Source organism: Ranitomeya variabilis, chromosome 3, assembly GCF_051348905.1.
Source record: "Ranitomeya variabilis isolate aRanVar5 chromosome 3, aRanVar5.hap1, whole genome shotgun sequence".
NCBI classification, from domain to species: Eukaryota; Metazoa; Chordata; class Amphibia; order Anura; family Dendrobatidae; genus Ranitomeya; species Ranitomeya variabilis.
In genome coordinates this window covers 230,552,409-230,566,685 of record NC_135234.1, presented here as the reverse complement: position 1 = coordinate 230,566,685, position 14,277 = coordinate 230,552,409, and the positions used below count along the sequence as shown (strand labels likewise).

Below are 14,277 nucleotides of genomic sequence, written 5' to 3'. Positions count from 1 at the left end.
GGTTTTATCAGCAGCACTACATAGGAAACACTGATTACCCTACCATATGCCGAACAGGGAGCCCAGCAGTTAATGAATTCTGCTATTTCATCATGTAGCCAAGGTCAAGTTATTATTACAACTACAAATAATCCAGAACAAATTCCATCTAGAGGTTCATGAATTGTAGGGCCTTAGCACTAACGGTCTAACAGACAACATGTTCACACGTATCTGTATATTATTATTTGTCTTCCCTGTACAGGTTGGAAAAGGATGCTGTGCAGCTCTAAAGGCGCTAGGTGCCATTGTACATGTCACAGAGATTGACCCCATCTGTGCTCTGCAAGCTTGGTAAGAGATGGTGGGCTCTCATAACAACATGAATAGCTAGAAAATTAAATCTGTCATTTTCATACAATTGATTCACATCACTTGTAAGTTAGGTCATCCAGTTGCTCTAAGCTGGGTTTCTCCTAATAAAACTCATTAAAATTGATTTGAAATTACCATTTTTAAGGTAAAAACAGATGTAAATTTAATTTTTCTCTATCAAGGGTATAAACGTTGTCCGTGGTGCCATTTCTCTTTACCAAGGATATACCGTAAGCGTTGACCGTGGTGCCATTTCTCTTTACCAAGGGTAAAAGCATTGACCATGGTGCCATTTCTGTTTACCAAGGGTATAAGCATTGACCGTGGTGTCATTTCTCTTTACCAAGGGTATAAACTAGTGGCACACAACTTTTTTTTGGTTCAAGGGCCACATTGAAGCAAGTCCAAGAACTGCAGTAAAACCTGTTTATTAGGGGGCTTTCCCTTTTGAGACATTTATGCCATACTGAAAATATAGTACATGCCATAAATATCTAATATGTGCTAATTCTTTTTATAAGACTCTGACATTTCAAAGATTATATAGGTCCCGTTTCCGCCTTTCGTAGTCCAGAAAGAAAAACACCATATATTGAGCTTTCTCCATTGTTGTTTTTGCAAAATGCTGAACTAGCCAAGTGCTTGTCTTCTGTCATAAACTGCAATGCATACAGCAGCACTCATCTACTTCTTGCTGTGCTCATCGGGAGTTAGGACTCTCTAGAAAATATGGTGGAACTCCTAGATGTCCACACTGTGCACCATTAACTCCTCTTCTCTCTGACTTGGGAAATACATGCAAGCAGCCACTAGACACTTTTAAGCATGTCCGAGACCATATGGTTGAGGGTATTATGGGCCACAGGTTGTGCACCCATGGTATAAACATTGTCTGTGATCCCCATATTTTAGGATAGAGTTTTTTAATTCTCATTGACAAAAATTTGACAGGGAAAAATAATATAAAATTGAAGACAATGTCAAAACACAATTACCGTAATTACACTATTTATTCAGTTTGGAACAATGGGCAAAATCAGACTAATGCATTATTAGTTAAAAATGAAACATGTCCCCACCTTGTCATGCACACATGACCTTAAAGAGGTTGGTCACTTTCTCTTGTTAGCACAGCTTTCCTCGCAAACTGATCTACACTTCCATCCATAAAATGGCTGATGATGGAGAATGATGTGACCACACCAGTCCAACAGCTTCCACTAATTGTAAAGCCCCTCAAATAGAACCGCTTTTTTTCTAGTTGAGGAGGCTGATGGACTGGTCTGGGTACACGCTTCCACATGAGCAGTTATTTTATGGACATAAATGTCATCATCAAGCACAAGCAGTCTATAAGACTATCTCCAAAGATCTTGCCATCCGAGCTTGAACTCTTCAAACTGTTACCAAGAAGTTTACTGCTCATGGAAAAGTCAAGAGCCTTCCAAGAGATGATAGAAAAAGAAAAATGAGGGAACCCTACAAAAGGAAGGGTGTGAAGAAATGGCACTGATAGCACATATAACATCCAAAGTACTTCAGACTGAGCTGCAGAATCTGGAGTGATGGTTTTATCCTGTTCTGTGCCATATACTGAAATAATTGTGAATATATGCGCAAAGGCCCAGGAGGACTACATTGCTTAAAAAAAAAAATTAAAACAGACACTGAACATTGCCAACATTTTCATAGATAATCTACACTTCTAGGAAAATTGTTTCTTGAGGAATGGTGAAATGAAGCCTGTAGAGAAGAGTGCACCCTACATATAGTGAAATATGGTGAAGGATCTATAGTGCTGTGTGGCGGCTTTGCAGCCTGCGGGACCTTAGGCCTTGAATGTGTCATAAAAAGAATGAAATCAGAGGATTATCAGAGCATGTGAAACTGGCTTACATTTGAGAGCAATGAGTCATGATCTCAGTCCATTTGCACTTTTTTGGAGAAAGCTGAATTCTGCAAACATTCATTAGAATTTCAGTGGAAGATGCTACTAACAGGCGATGGAAAACGTGCACAGATGGCTATAAAATCTTTTGAAGACTGTCATTGTAGCTAAAAGTTGTGCAAACAAAGATTAGGCAATGGATCCTACAATTCTGTCATATTCGGTATTCCTAATTTTTTTTTTTTAATGTAAACCATATGTAGTTTCATGAAAATGAAGCTGTGTGTATGCTGACGCCTATTTTTTTTATGTACTATTAAATATTCTAATAGCACACAATTGGTACCTAGCCACTTTCTGAATATCATTTCCTTTTTATAATAAACCATCAAGTGTGCCAATAATGTTCTCGACAGCTGATCCAAACGTGATCCATTGGTGGAATGGGGATACTTGAGAACTGCTGTTGAAAAACGCACGGTTTTATTCTTTTTATAATGCATCCACTTTCTATACAATTGTATGTACCATGTATGTGAGTTGGTAAGTAATCAGGCCCAAATATAGTTATAGCTTCTGCTTCAAGCTTCTACTAAATCCACAATTTCGAAGACCAAAAATTGAACTACTAAAGTTGAAGATATTTTGATAGTCCAGTCTATATGTTGAAATCTTTGTGAGTGTAAGTCTGTGGAGCCTCGTTCTGATGGTCCATAGGAGTACATTGTAAAAGCCACGTGTAGTATGACCCAGAGTCTGAAGAATGGTGCTGGATACTAGAGAAAGCACACTCACACTACACATGGGAGAGCTTCTCCGGGCTGTACACGGTATCCATTCCCACCCATGGATTGCCTGTGTGTATCAGGACAGCACAATTCCTCCAGAGTGAAAGATGCTCTCTGTAACTTCACTCAACTGGTCAAGAAATGAGGATCCCGAAGTTCTATCTGTCAACTATTTCTTTATAAGATATACAAGAACGGGTTTTCTAAATGGACAACCCCTTTATATGATCAGTGAACTGTATGTAGAGTGTTAATACCCCTTTTTATGTTCATGGGCTGTCACTGCCTGTGGTCTCAGTACAATACTTTTCTCTCCAATGCAGCATGGAAGGTTTTCGTGTGATGAAACTCAATGAAGTTATAAGACAAGTGGATGTGGTCATCACTTGTACAGGTAACCAGGTATATGGCAACTGGGATTTTTAGGCATAGACCGTGGAATCCCATAACTAGTAGACATGCAAACTGCACTTAAACTGAAGGTATAGACAACTTCATCTGCAGTTTTTCAGGAGTAATATTAGCATGAATTTTCCAATATACCTTCTGATGTTTCTTTGATCCATAGGTAACAAAAATGTGGTAATGCGGGAGCATCTTGACCGTATGAAGAATGGCTGCATTGTATGTAATATGGGACACTCTAATACGGAGATTGATGTAGTAAGCACAATATTATTATTTTTTATCATTGATTATAATAATATTGTAAAATGATATTAAATAACAATTACAAAGTAACATAAAGAGTATCGAAAGCTGTTTATGGAGCAATCGTTATGAATTACCCCATTAACCTTCTTTTGGGATTTCACAGGCTTGAATGTAAGATTTTTTCTAAAAATTGTTAATCCTTTTTAGATCTGGTTGCCATTTACAAAAAAATCCAAGTAATGTGAAAAAAAAGAAGATTGTGAATGAAGTTTAAAGGGCACCTGCATGTCCCAAACGCTGTTATTCTGCAGATAGGGTTAATCTACGGTTTAATAGCGTTACAAAGCTGTCTGGCTGTCTTACTAAAAGGGAATCTGTCAGCCGGTTTTTGCTGTGTCATCTGAGAGCAGCATTAGGAAGGAACAGAGATCCTGATTCCAGCAATGTATCGCTTACTGGTGTAAGTAACTGATTGGTGTCTTTTTTTATAAAATCAAAGATTTTATCTGCTGCAGATCTACAAGTTCTGTGAATGCTGAATGTACACAAAAAGCAGCCAATCAGTGGTGGAGGCGGGGTTGGACTACATGGCAGCAGGTTTACTAGTCCTAACTACAGCAAGCAGCCCAGTAAGTGACACTTCACTGGAAGCAGGATCTTTTTCCCTGATTGAATAGCAAAAACCTGCTGACAGATTACTTTGACAAGTGTCGCTACAGGGAGAAAATGAACTTTCCTTCCCCTAGGAATCACTGGCTGTCAGTCATAGAGGCATGCACAGAGCCGCAGCTGTAAGCATGGCCCAGCACTTTGATTGACAGCTTGCTCTGCACAGAAGGTTTGCAGAGCAAGCTGTTAATTAAAGTGCCTAGGAGAGTTTACAGCCACCACTCACTGTGTACTGAGCAATGACTGTAGACATTTATCTATGTCTGAAATCCGGCGACTCCTGGGAAAAACAAAGTTAGTTTTCTTCCAGTAGCCACGCTTTCAGTAAGGTGGCTGTACAGCATTGTCGTGCTATTAACCTGCAGATTATCTCTTTATCTGCAAGTTGGAGGGGGTTTCCAGGACTTTTATATTGATGGCATAAAATTAGGATAGGAAATTGATATGTGATCGGAGGGGGTGTGACGCCCAGCACTCCCGCTTATAAGATGTTCCTGGTACCGGCCAGGTGTGCTGAGTTTCAGAGCACCGAACCACAGCTCCATCAACTGCATTGTGCCGCAGCTGAGTACTGCACGTCCATCCCCATTGATGTGAATAGGGAGTGGATCTGCAGTATCTGGCCTTGGACACTATTCTGCTGACAGAGCTGTGCTGTGCAGCTCCGCTACTTGCAGACCACTGCAGCCACGGGGAACAACTGATCCGACGGGGGTGTCGGGTGACACATTCCCGCTTATCAGAAATTGACGACCTGTCCTAAGGATAGGCCATCAATATAAAAATCCCAGACAAACCCATTAATAGCATTCAGAGACATGACAGGTTCCCTTTAACGCTAAAGTACCCTAAAATTGAAAGTAATAATACACTGTAAAGCGTTCTGCTGCCTCATTGTAACTTTCTTTTCAGACCAGCCTACGCACTCCTGAGCTTACATGGGAACGTATCAGATCTCAGGTCGATCATGTAATCTGGCCAGATGGAAAACGGATAGTTCTGCTGGCTGAGGTAAGCACTCTGCCAAAATTATAGGGGGTTTCCATCAATTAATATTTATGACTTACCAAGTTCCTTCCGCTGGGACCTTCATTGAAGTTTGGTTGCTCCATGAAGGTCTACGGACACTACAGAAACAGCTCAGTCAGATATATCCTACAGCAATAATATTATCGGGCAAGGTCTTGCAGGTCTCCCAGCCTTTGTATTATGTGAAATAAACTTTCCGCGGCAATGATTTCCAAAAGAAAAGCTTCTTATCAAGCCAATCAATGAGGGGCTTTTTAGCATCATCTTTAAAGGGAACCTGTCACCAGGTTTGACCGATATGAGAAAAGACCACCACCTTTCAGGGCTGATACACAGCGTTCTATAATGCTGTGTATCAGCCCCCAACCCGACCTGCAAGAGAAGAAAAAGACCTTTTATTATACTCACCTGCGGGGCGGTCCGGCCCAAAGGATGTCGCTTGTCTTGATCTAGCGCCTCCCTTCTTCTTGCGATGTCGTCCTGCTTCTTGATTCATGTGGATAATAATAAAAGGTATTTTCTTGTCTTACAGATCGGGTTGGGGGCTGATATACAGCATTATAGAACGCTGTATATCAGGCCTGAAAGGGGTGGCCGTATCTCATATATTATTAACCTGGTGACAGGTTCGCTTTATAGAGTAACCATCATTTTAGTATTGATTTTTTTTCCCATAAATCAATTGTACGCATGAAAGCAAGAAGCTTTGTAATTCAGCACTGATCATTCATTTTCAAAATTTGTCTTCACTGAATACAGATTTTATAACTCTTACTCATGAATTGACAGCGTAAGGTCACTCCAGGAGGAGAAAGAAGCAGATTTTCCTGATGAGATGTATTACAAAGTTTCTTATTTTCATGTGTACTATTGAGTTATGAAATAAAAATTAAATTGACGTCTAATCTTTAACACATTGTGTTGCCACAGTCGTAGAAAGCTTGGCCTTTTATATCAGATTTCACAGTCTGTTGCTGAAACCCTGCACATAGCCATTATCTCATGCCTAGTTTATAGTATGTATAGTATAAGGCTTACAGACTGACAAATACAGGGGGAAGTATGTTACTGTCTACTGTTTATTCTGATCCCTTGTGTTTAGGTTCAGTGGTCCTATAATATTGTTACCTGAGACTTACACGCATACTCCCCTCCTGCAGTGGCCCCGTCTAGTGATGTTGTCATTGCTGTTATAGGGGGGTCATTGAGATTGTTGTGTCACGGATCTGCTGCAGCCAATCGGTGGTCTCTGATTGGCTTTAGCTCACTCATATTTCATCAGAGCGGACTTCTGTTCTTCCAAAAAGGTACAGGGTGCAGCTGATTAGTGGTCACTGATTGTCTGCAGCAGACCTGTGACACAACAGTGTCATGTGACCCATCGGGAATAGCAATAGCGACGACATTACCTGAATGGTGCCATTGCAGACAGTGAGTATCCACTGTTTTTATTTTAAATGGAGTCCTGAAGTGCTTATTCTGGGGTTCATCAGCAGTGGACAACCCCTTTAAGTCAGCACTTCCATTAAGTTTTTTATTCATTAAATGTGTATATATTCATGTAATGCAGTGTGAGTGTATTAATATACTCACCTATCTCTGCTTTCTCCAAAGTCCAATGCCGTTCTCCTTCGCTTCTCAGTAATGTCACCATGATTGCAACTAGCGGCTCGCTCTGTGCTCTATGCATGAGCCGGATGTCTCCCTTATAATGTAAGTCTATGGTGCCTCCTTCTGACGCTCCATAGACTTACATGGTGGATGACTATAGAAGCAAGAGAGATGATACACAAACTGGTGAAGATAAAGGCCTGGGTGAGAAATGTGCCGGATGTGGGTATAGAATCATAGTACAACATAACTAAATGGCAATAAGTTGGCAACAAATAATCAGCACAAAAATGATTGCCGAGAATGTCAGTAATATATGAACATAGTGTTGAGATATTGTTAACGCTCAATTCTGGCCTGTTGTCTTCATCCTTATGTGCAACTTTAATATGTGTTGCAGGGTCGTCTCCTCAATCTGAGTTGTTCAACTATTCCAACCTTTGTACTTTCGATAACTGCAACAACAGAGGTAAGTTGTCAAAATCTGATTGGATGTTTCCATAGTCAAATTTTCTTGATATATTTCAATTAATGTTTGCACATCATTAGGACCACTGCATTGCCTAAAAAATAAATTGCCTGTCCTGATTCCCTACCCATTCGCTCTGCTCACATATACAGTGGGTAGAGAAAGTATTTAGACCCTTTACATTTTTTACTCTTTGTTTCATTGCAGCCATTTGGTAAATTCAAAAAAGTTCATTTTTTTCACATTAATGTACACTCTGAACCCCATCGTGACTGAAAAAACAGAAATGTAGACCTTTTTGCAAATTTAATAAAAAATAAAAACTGATATCACATGGTCATAAGTATTCAGACCCTTTGCTCAGACACTCATATTTAAGTGACATGCTGTCCATTTCCTTGTGATCCTCCTTGAGATGGTTCTACTCCTTCACTGGAGTCCAGCTGATAGGACTTGATTTGGAAAGGCATACACCTGTCTATAGAAGACCTCACAGTGCATGTCAGACCAAATGACAATCATGAGGTCAAAGGAACTGACCAAGGAGCTCAGAGACAGAATTGTGGCAAGGCACAGATCTGGCCAAGGTTACAACAGAACTTCTGCAGTATTCAAGGTCCCTAAGAGCACAGTGGCCTCCATAATCTTTAAATGGAAGACGTTTGGGACCACCAGAAGTCTTCCTAGACCTGGCCGTCCAGCCAAACTGAGCAATCATGGGAGAAGAGCCTTGGTGAGAGAGGTAAAGAATAACCCCAAGATCACTGTACCTGAACTCCAGAGATGCAGTAGGGAGATGGGGAAAAAGTTCCACAAAGTCGGCTATCACTGCAGCCCTCCACCAGTCATGCCTTTATGGCAGAGTGGCCCGACGGAAGCATCTCTTCAGTGCAAGACATATGAAAGCCCTCATAGAGTTTGCTAAAAAAACATATGAAGGTCTCCCAGACTATGAGAAATAAGATTCTCTGGTCTGATAAGATGAAGATAGACCTTTTTGGTGATAATTCTAAGTGGTATGTGTGGAGAAAACCAGGCATTGCTCATCACCTGCCCAATACAATCCCAACAGTGAACCACGGTGGTGGCAGCATCATGCTATGGGGGTGTTTTTCAGCAGCAGGGACAGGACGATTGGTTGTCATTGAAGGAAACATGAATTCGGCTAAGCACAGAGACAGAGATATCCTCAATGAAAACTTCTTCCAGAGTGCTCTGGACCTCAGACTTGGCCGAAGGTTCACCTTCCAACAAGACAATGACCGTAAGCACACAGCTAAAATAACAAAGGAGTGGCTTCAGAACAACTCTGTGACCATTCTTGACTGGCCCAGCCAGAGCCCTGACATAAACCCAATTGAGCATCTCTGGAGAGACCTGAAAATGGCTGTAGACCAACGTTCACCATCCAACCTGATGGAACTGGAGAGGATCTGCAAGGAAGAATGGCAGAGGATCCCCAAATCCAGATGTGAAAGACTTGTTGCATCATTCCCAAGAAGACTCATGGCTGTACTAGCTCAAAATGGTGCTTCTACCCAATACTGAGCAAAGGGTCTGAATACTTATGATCATGTGATATTTCAGTTTTTCTTTTTTAATACATTTGCAAAAATTTCTACATTTCTGTTTTTTTTTCAGTAAAGATGGGGTGCAGAGTGTACATTAATGAGGAAAAATGAACTTTTTCGAATTTACCAAATGGCTGCAATGAAACAAAGAGTGAAAAATGTAAAGGGGTATGAATACTTTCTGTACCCACTGTACACACATAAAATAATTGTAAACTGTGGTTTATACTAGAATAGTGAGTCTGCCAGAACCCAGGTTGGGACTGTTATCTTGATGACGCAGGTGCGGCAGTTATATACATTGATAACACTATTAAGAATTGAATTCATAATATTAAAAGGGATTCATTTTCCATGTACCTTTTAATCTAATGTATTAGCATATACAGTATAAGCAGCAGGTCTGATCTCTAATGGGAGTTTGCTTATGTGAGCATATTACTTCTTTGGAAAAGCAGCTCGTCTCGCCTGTGACATCCACGTTGTGGTTTTAAAGGGAACCTGTCAACAGGATTGTTCTCAGTAACCTACACACAGTGTCAGGTCGGCGCTGTTATACTGAACAAAATGATATCTTGGTTGATGAAATCCATCTTGTGGTTGTTGTTTAATCTTTATTTTCAGTTTTGAGTTAATGATAGGCTCGTGCTCTGGGGAGTGGCTGTGGGCGGGGCCTCATGTGGTACTCTGCTTAGCTATTCATAATGCAGACTGCTGACAGGTCACTGATCCCTCACTGACCTGCTCCCTAGTTTAATTAATATCTGTAGATACTGAAGAAAAAGAAACCTTCTGTCGGCAGGCGTCAGCCATAGCACCTGCTCTGCAGCATAATTGCCTGTTTAATGTTCCAATAACAAATGTGCTTGATGTTATTCAGATAGGAAAAAAATCAATTTGAAAATGGCGACGTCCACGACTGCGCAGTAGCAGCTCTCTGCTATCTCCGATAGCTGGTACTGCGCAGGCACGGGCGGCGCCATCTTGGATGAAGAAATTTTTTTTCTTCTCCAGCAAGATGCCGGCACGTGCGCAGTACCAGCTATAGGGTCACCTATGTACACCGATAGATGCTACTGCGCAGGTGCTGCGGTCGCCATTGTAAAATTGATATTTGTTTTTTTTTTCTATGTGAATAACATCAAGCACATTTATTATTGGAACACTACACGTGATTATGCAGAGCAGAGGCTATGGCGGGCACCTGCCTGCAGAAGGTTTTTTTTTTTCTCCAGTATGTGCAGATATTCCCTACGTAAACTAGGGGGCAGGTCAGTGAGGGATCAGTGACCTGTCAGCAGTCTGCATTATGAATACCTGGTCAGAGCACCACATGAAGTCCCCACACAGACCGCCCCACAGCACGGGCATATCATTAACTAAAAATAAAGATTAAACGACAACCACAAGACAGGTTTCATCAACTGAGGTATCATTTTATTCAGTATAACGGCGCCGACCTGACACTGTGTGTTGGTTACTGTGCACAATCCTGCTGACAGGTTCCCTTTAAGCAGCTGCATTGAAAGTGCAGCAGTTATGATTTTCCAGCCCCTAAATGACCAGGGTGATTTTTTAAAAATTAATTTTATAAGTAGTTCCCCGATATATAATTCAGCTGCTATTACCTTTTTTAATTGTTCCTTTCAAGCTTAAATTAATAGATTCCTTCCCCTCATTATGTATTATAATCACTTGGTAATATGAGAATTACATGCCTATATGTTCTCTGAAGGGGTCACTATCTCAGTCACCAGAAGTGCCTGTTTAATGAAACTGTGTAAGGCTATGTTCACATGTCCAGTAATCATCAGTTAGAACAGATCCAGCAGCAATCCGTTAACAGAAAAGGTGGGCAGACCTAACTTTTTTGTGCGGCTAAAAAACTTCTTACAACTGTATCTGTTTTTTAAATATTAAAGTCTATGGAAAATTGATCCATTAAATAGCCATCTGTTTTTCTTCCATTTGAAACTTATCCAGTAAGCAAAAAATGTATCCTTTTCAAATGGAAGAAAGTTGATGGCTAATTAATAGATCTGATTCTATAGACTTCAATGTTTAAAAAATGGATCCAGTTGAAATCAGTTTTTTTTTTTTATAGCTGGACGAAAAAGTCGCACAACTTTTTTGTTAACGGATTGCTACTGGATCAATTCTAACTGATGATTATGGGCATAGCCTAAAATGCACCACACACACTTCCTCCATTGGGGCTGGACGTACACTACTATCATTGTTACTGCTGAAGATTAGACAGCTCTTGTCACAGAGTTATAATGAGGTAGATCACAGCTAAGCCTCTGGAGTATAAGAGAGAGAAATGAATAGGGGGAATATAATCATAGTGTCCTTCCATCAGGGAGAGATAGTGCTGGCTTTAACTGCCTGTGTGATGCTTTACTGATAATCATCATGAGACTTGTTTAGCTTAGAAAAATATGTACAAATATACAGTATGTGTGGTCAATACAAAGGACTGGCACGCAACTTATTCCTTCCAAAGAGCGAGGAAAAAAGGGGTTTAATTTCTGCGCTGCTACGATTACCAATGGATATTCAATAGAAAGAATCGGGATCCAGGATAAAGAAATGCGATTTATTGCTGACGCGTTTCAAAGTATAACAAACTTCTTCCTCAGGACAAACTGCAAGTGCAGGACTAAACCAATGTGCGGGTTTAAATATAGGCGCCAAAAACATACAGGATGTCAGATGACACATCAATTGTCAGCTTGAATACAGCTTGTCAGCATGAAAGCAGGAAAAAAAAAGAACAAAAGCGCATTTCACAAAGCACATCAACATATACGAGAAACTGTTAAAATTGACGATGAAATAAAAACAAAAAACCTAGAGATAAAAAATAGTAGATGTACATGGAAAAATAAAACAATATATATGTACCAGGATTAAAAAAAGGACTCGAACCTGCCAATGTGTGGCATCATTGTAGTGTGCAAGACAAATCTATTTTTTCTTTCTAAGTTTTTTGTTTTTATTTCATTGTCAATTTTAACAGTTTCTTATACAGCCATAGTCGAAAGTGTTGGCACCCCTAAAATTGTCCCAGAAAATTTTGTGAAATGCATTTTTTTTCTTGATTTCATGTTGACAGGCTTTATTCAAACTGACAGTTGATGTGCCATCTGACATCCCATGTATTTATTGGCATATGTATTTGAAAATATTATTTTATTTATTGATTTTACTCACATAGCACCATTAATTCCACAGTGCTTCACATTACATTATTTAAATCCACAAATGGGTTTAATCCTACACTTGCGGTTTGTCCTGAGGAAGAAGTTTGTTACACTTTCAAACGCGTTGACAATAAACCGCATTCCTTTATCCTGGATCTTTCTCTGGAATATCCATTGGTTTTCACTACAGGGCCAAAATGAATCCTCTTATTTTTCCTTGCTATTGTACAGTGGACAGCTGTGCAGGTCTGCAGCAGCCATATGAAGCGCATTATATGTTGTGGTTTCACAACCCAACCAGGTGAGCTATTCCCCGTTCCCTAATATCCTATTCACCCAGATAAGACACTATTGTGCCTTTTTTTCATCACTGATTTACCAGAACATGAGAGATACCAGTATACTGTACTACAGCCCACAACTGTAACCCTTTGAGGTGATCTGAAAGTGCACTTAAAAAATGCCAACCTGCCATTTTACCCGTAATGTGAATTTACCGCATGTGTTGTCAAAATATCTCTTTTCTCCGTAGGCATTAGCGCTAATTGAGCTGTATAACGCCCCAGAAGGCAGATACAAGCAGGATGTGTACCTGCTACCTAAGAAAATGGGTAAGTTATGGAACAGTAGACACATTTTATATATTGGAGAGATTACAGCTTGTTGTACTTTCACGGGGTGATGATAATTACCAATAAATTGTCAAGAATCCGCTCTGACTGCAAGTAGAAATTGACAAACACGGTATAATGGACAATGTGATGCCACGTCTTCCTTTTTTTGTACTTCTTCATATTTTCACCACTTCTCATCACAACACTTTCTTCTCTCTAGATGAGTATGTTGCCAGTTTGCATCTGCCGTCTTTTGATGCTCATCTAACAGAGCTAACTGATGACCAAGCCAAATATCTCGGACTCAACAAAAATGGGCCATTTAAACCCAACTACTACAGGTAAAATGTTATAATGGGGAAAATGGTCTCGATGGTGTAAATCGAATAAGAAACAAATGGCAGACTACAGCTCAAACACAGATTTCTTCCAACTGAAAGGGGTTGCCGGTGAAAACCGTTTATCACCAAAGGTGATAACTTATGGATCGGTGGGCGTCTAACAACTGGGACCTGAACCAATCAGTATGATGGGGCACTTTTATCCTTGCTAGAATGGAGCAGCAATACGCATGCTGAATTTATTTCTTATGGGGCTTTCCAAGTGCTGCTATCATCTGTTTCCAAAAAGCCACATAGAGAATGAATGGAGCGGTGGTCAGGCATCTGACCTGCAGCGAAATGGTCCATGTTGGAAAAGAAGAAATGGATCCAGCACCTCTGTTAAAATCCCAGGCTTTATTTCATGCTTTAAAACATAGTTTCAGGGTAAAGTTCACACTTGACATGTATGATGTATCATATCAAGGAGACAGTCTCACGAGAAATTCAAAAACAGTGTTGACGCGTTTCGAAGCGATGCTTCTTAATCATAACCTGGCTTCACTGTCCCCGCCTTTAGATGTTTTGTCTGGCCTCTCTCTTCCTGTTAATTACGTATACGTCTGAAGGCGCGAGCCCCAAAAGAGAAATTGCCCACACTGCTGGAACAGTAACCGGAGGGGAGTATAAGCTTTTGTATTTGAACTGGGCCAAACATGAGGAATGAGAAGGAGTTAAGATCACTCCGGCCCTGGGAAAATAGTACATAGCATAGAACATATGGTGTAAGTACATGTACTTATGTTATATTGTATCATTTCCTTTCAGATACTGATGCTTGAAATGAGACAATTCATCTGTGAAATCTCAAGACAGAACAAGAACCACCAGCCTCGTTTGTCTGCATCTATATCATATCTGTTTCATGTGTTTGCATGTGGTCACTTCCTTGTGTTGGAACAATCCTGTTTATTTTGCAATGCCAGGCTCCAGGAATGGATTTCTAATATTTCACTGACGGTGTAAAAAGTTAAAGAATACCTGTTGTTTTACTTTTATTTTCATAAATCAATAGTACACGTGATGAGATGAAACTTTGTAATG

The 14,277-nt window shown here is 40.2% G+C and overlaps 1 protein-coding gene across 3 annotated transcripts in view; it reads left to right on the top strand.

Annotated features, from left to right (window-relative positions):
* Positions 1 to 14,205, top strand: part of AHCYL1 (adenosylhomocysteinase like 1) — a 77,687-nt gene extending 63,482 nt beyond the window's left edge. For 2 of the 3 annotated variants that reach the window (XM_077295220.1, XM_077295221.1), the window contains exons 10-17: positions 245 to 333; positions 3,354 to 3,424; positions 3,599 to 3,693; positions 5,266 to 5,364; positions 7,394 to 7,462; positions 12,772 to 12,850; positions 13,074 to 13,194; positions 14,002 to 14,205. In XM_077295220.1, the coding sequence (XP_077151335.1) occupies positions 245 to 333; positions 3,354 to 3,424; positions 3,599 to 3,693; positions 5,266 to 5,364; positions 7,394 to 7,462; positions 12,772 to 12,850; positions 13,074 to 13,194; positions 14,002 to 14,008 (630 nt within the window). In that variant the 3' untranslated portion in view covers positions 14,009 to 14,205. Of the gene's footprint in view, positions 1 to 244; positions 334 to 3,353; positions 3,425 to 3,598; positions 3,694 to 5,265; positions 5,365 to 7,393; positions 7,463 to 12,771; positions 12,851 to 13,073; positions 13,199 to 14,001 lie in introns of those variants that run through there. The other variant, XM_077295222.1, reaches the window with a different exon arrangement.
* Positions 14,206 to 14,277: the final 72 nt, after the last annotated feature.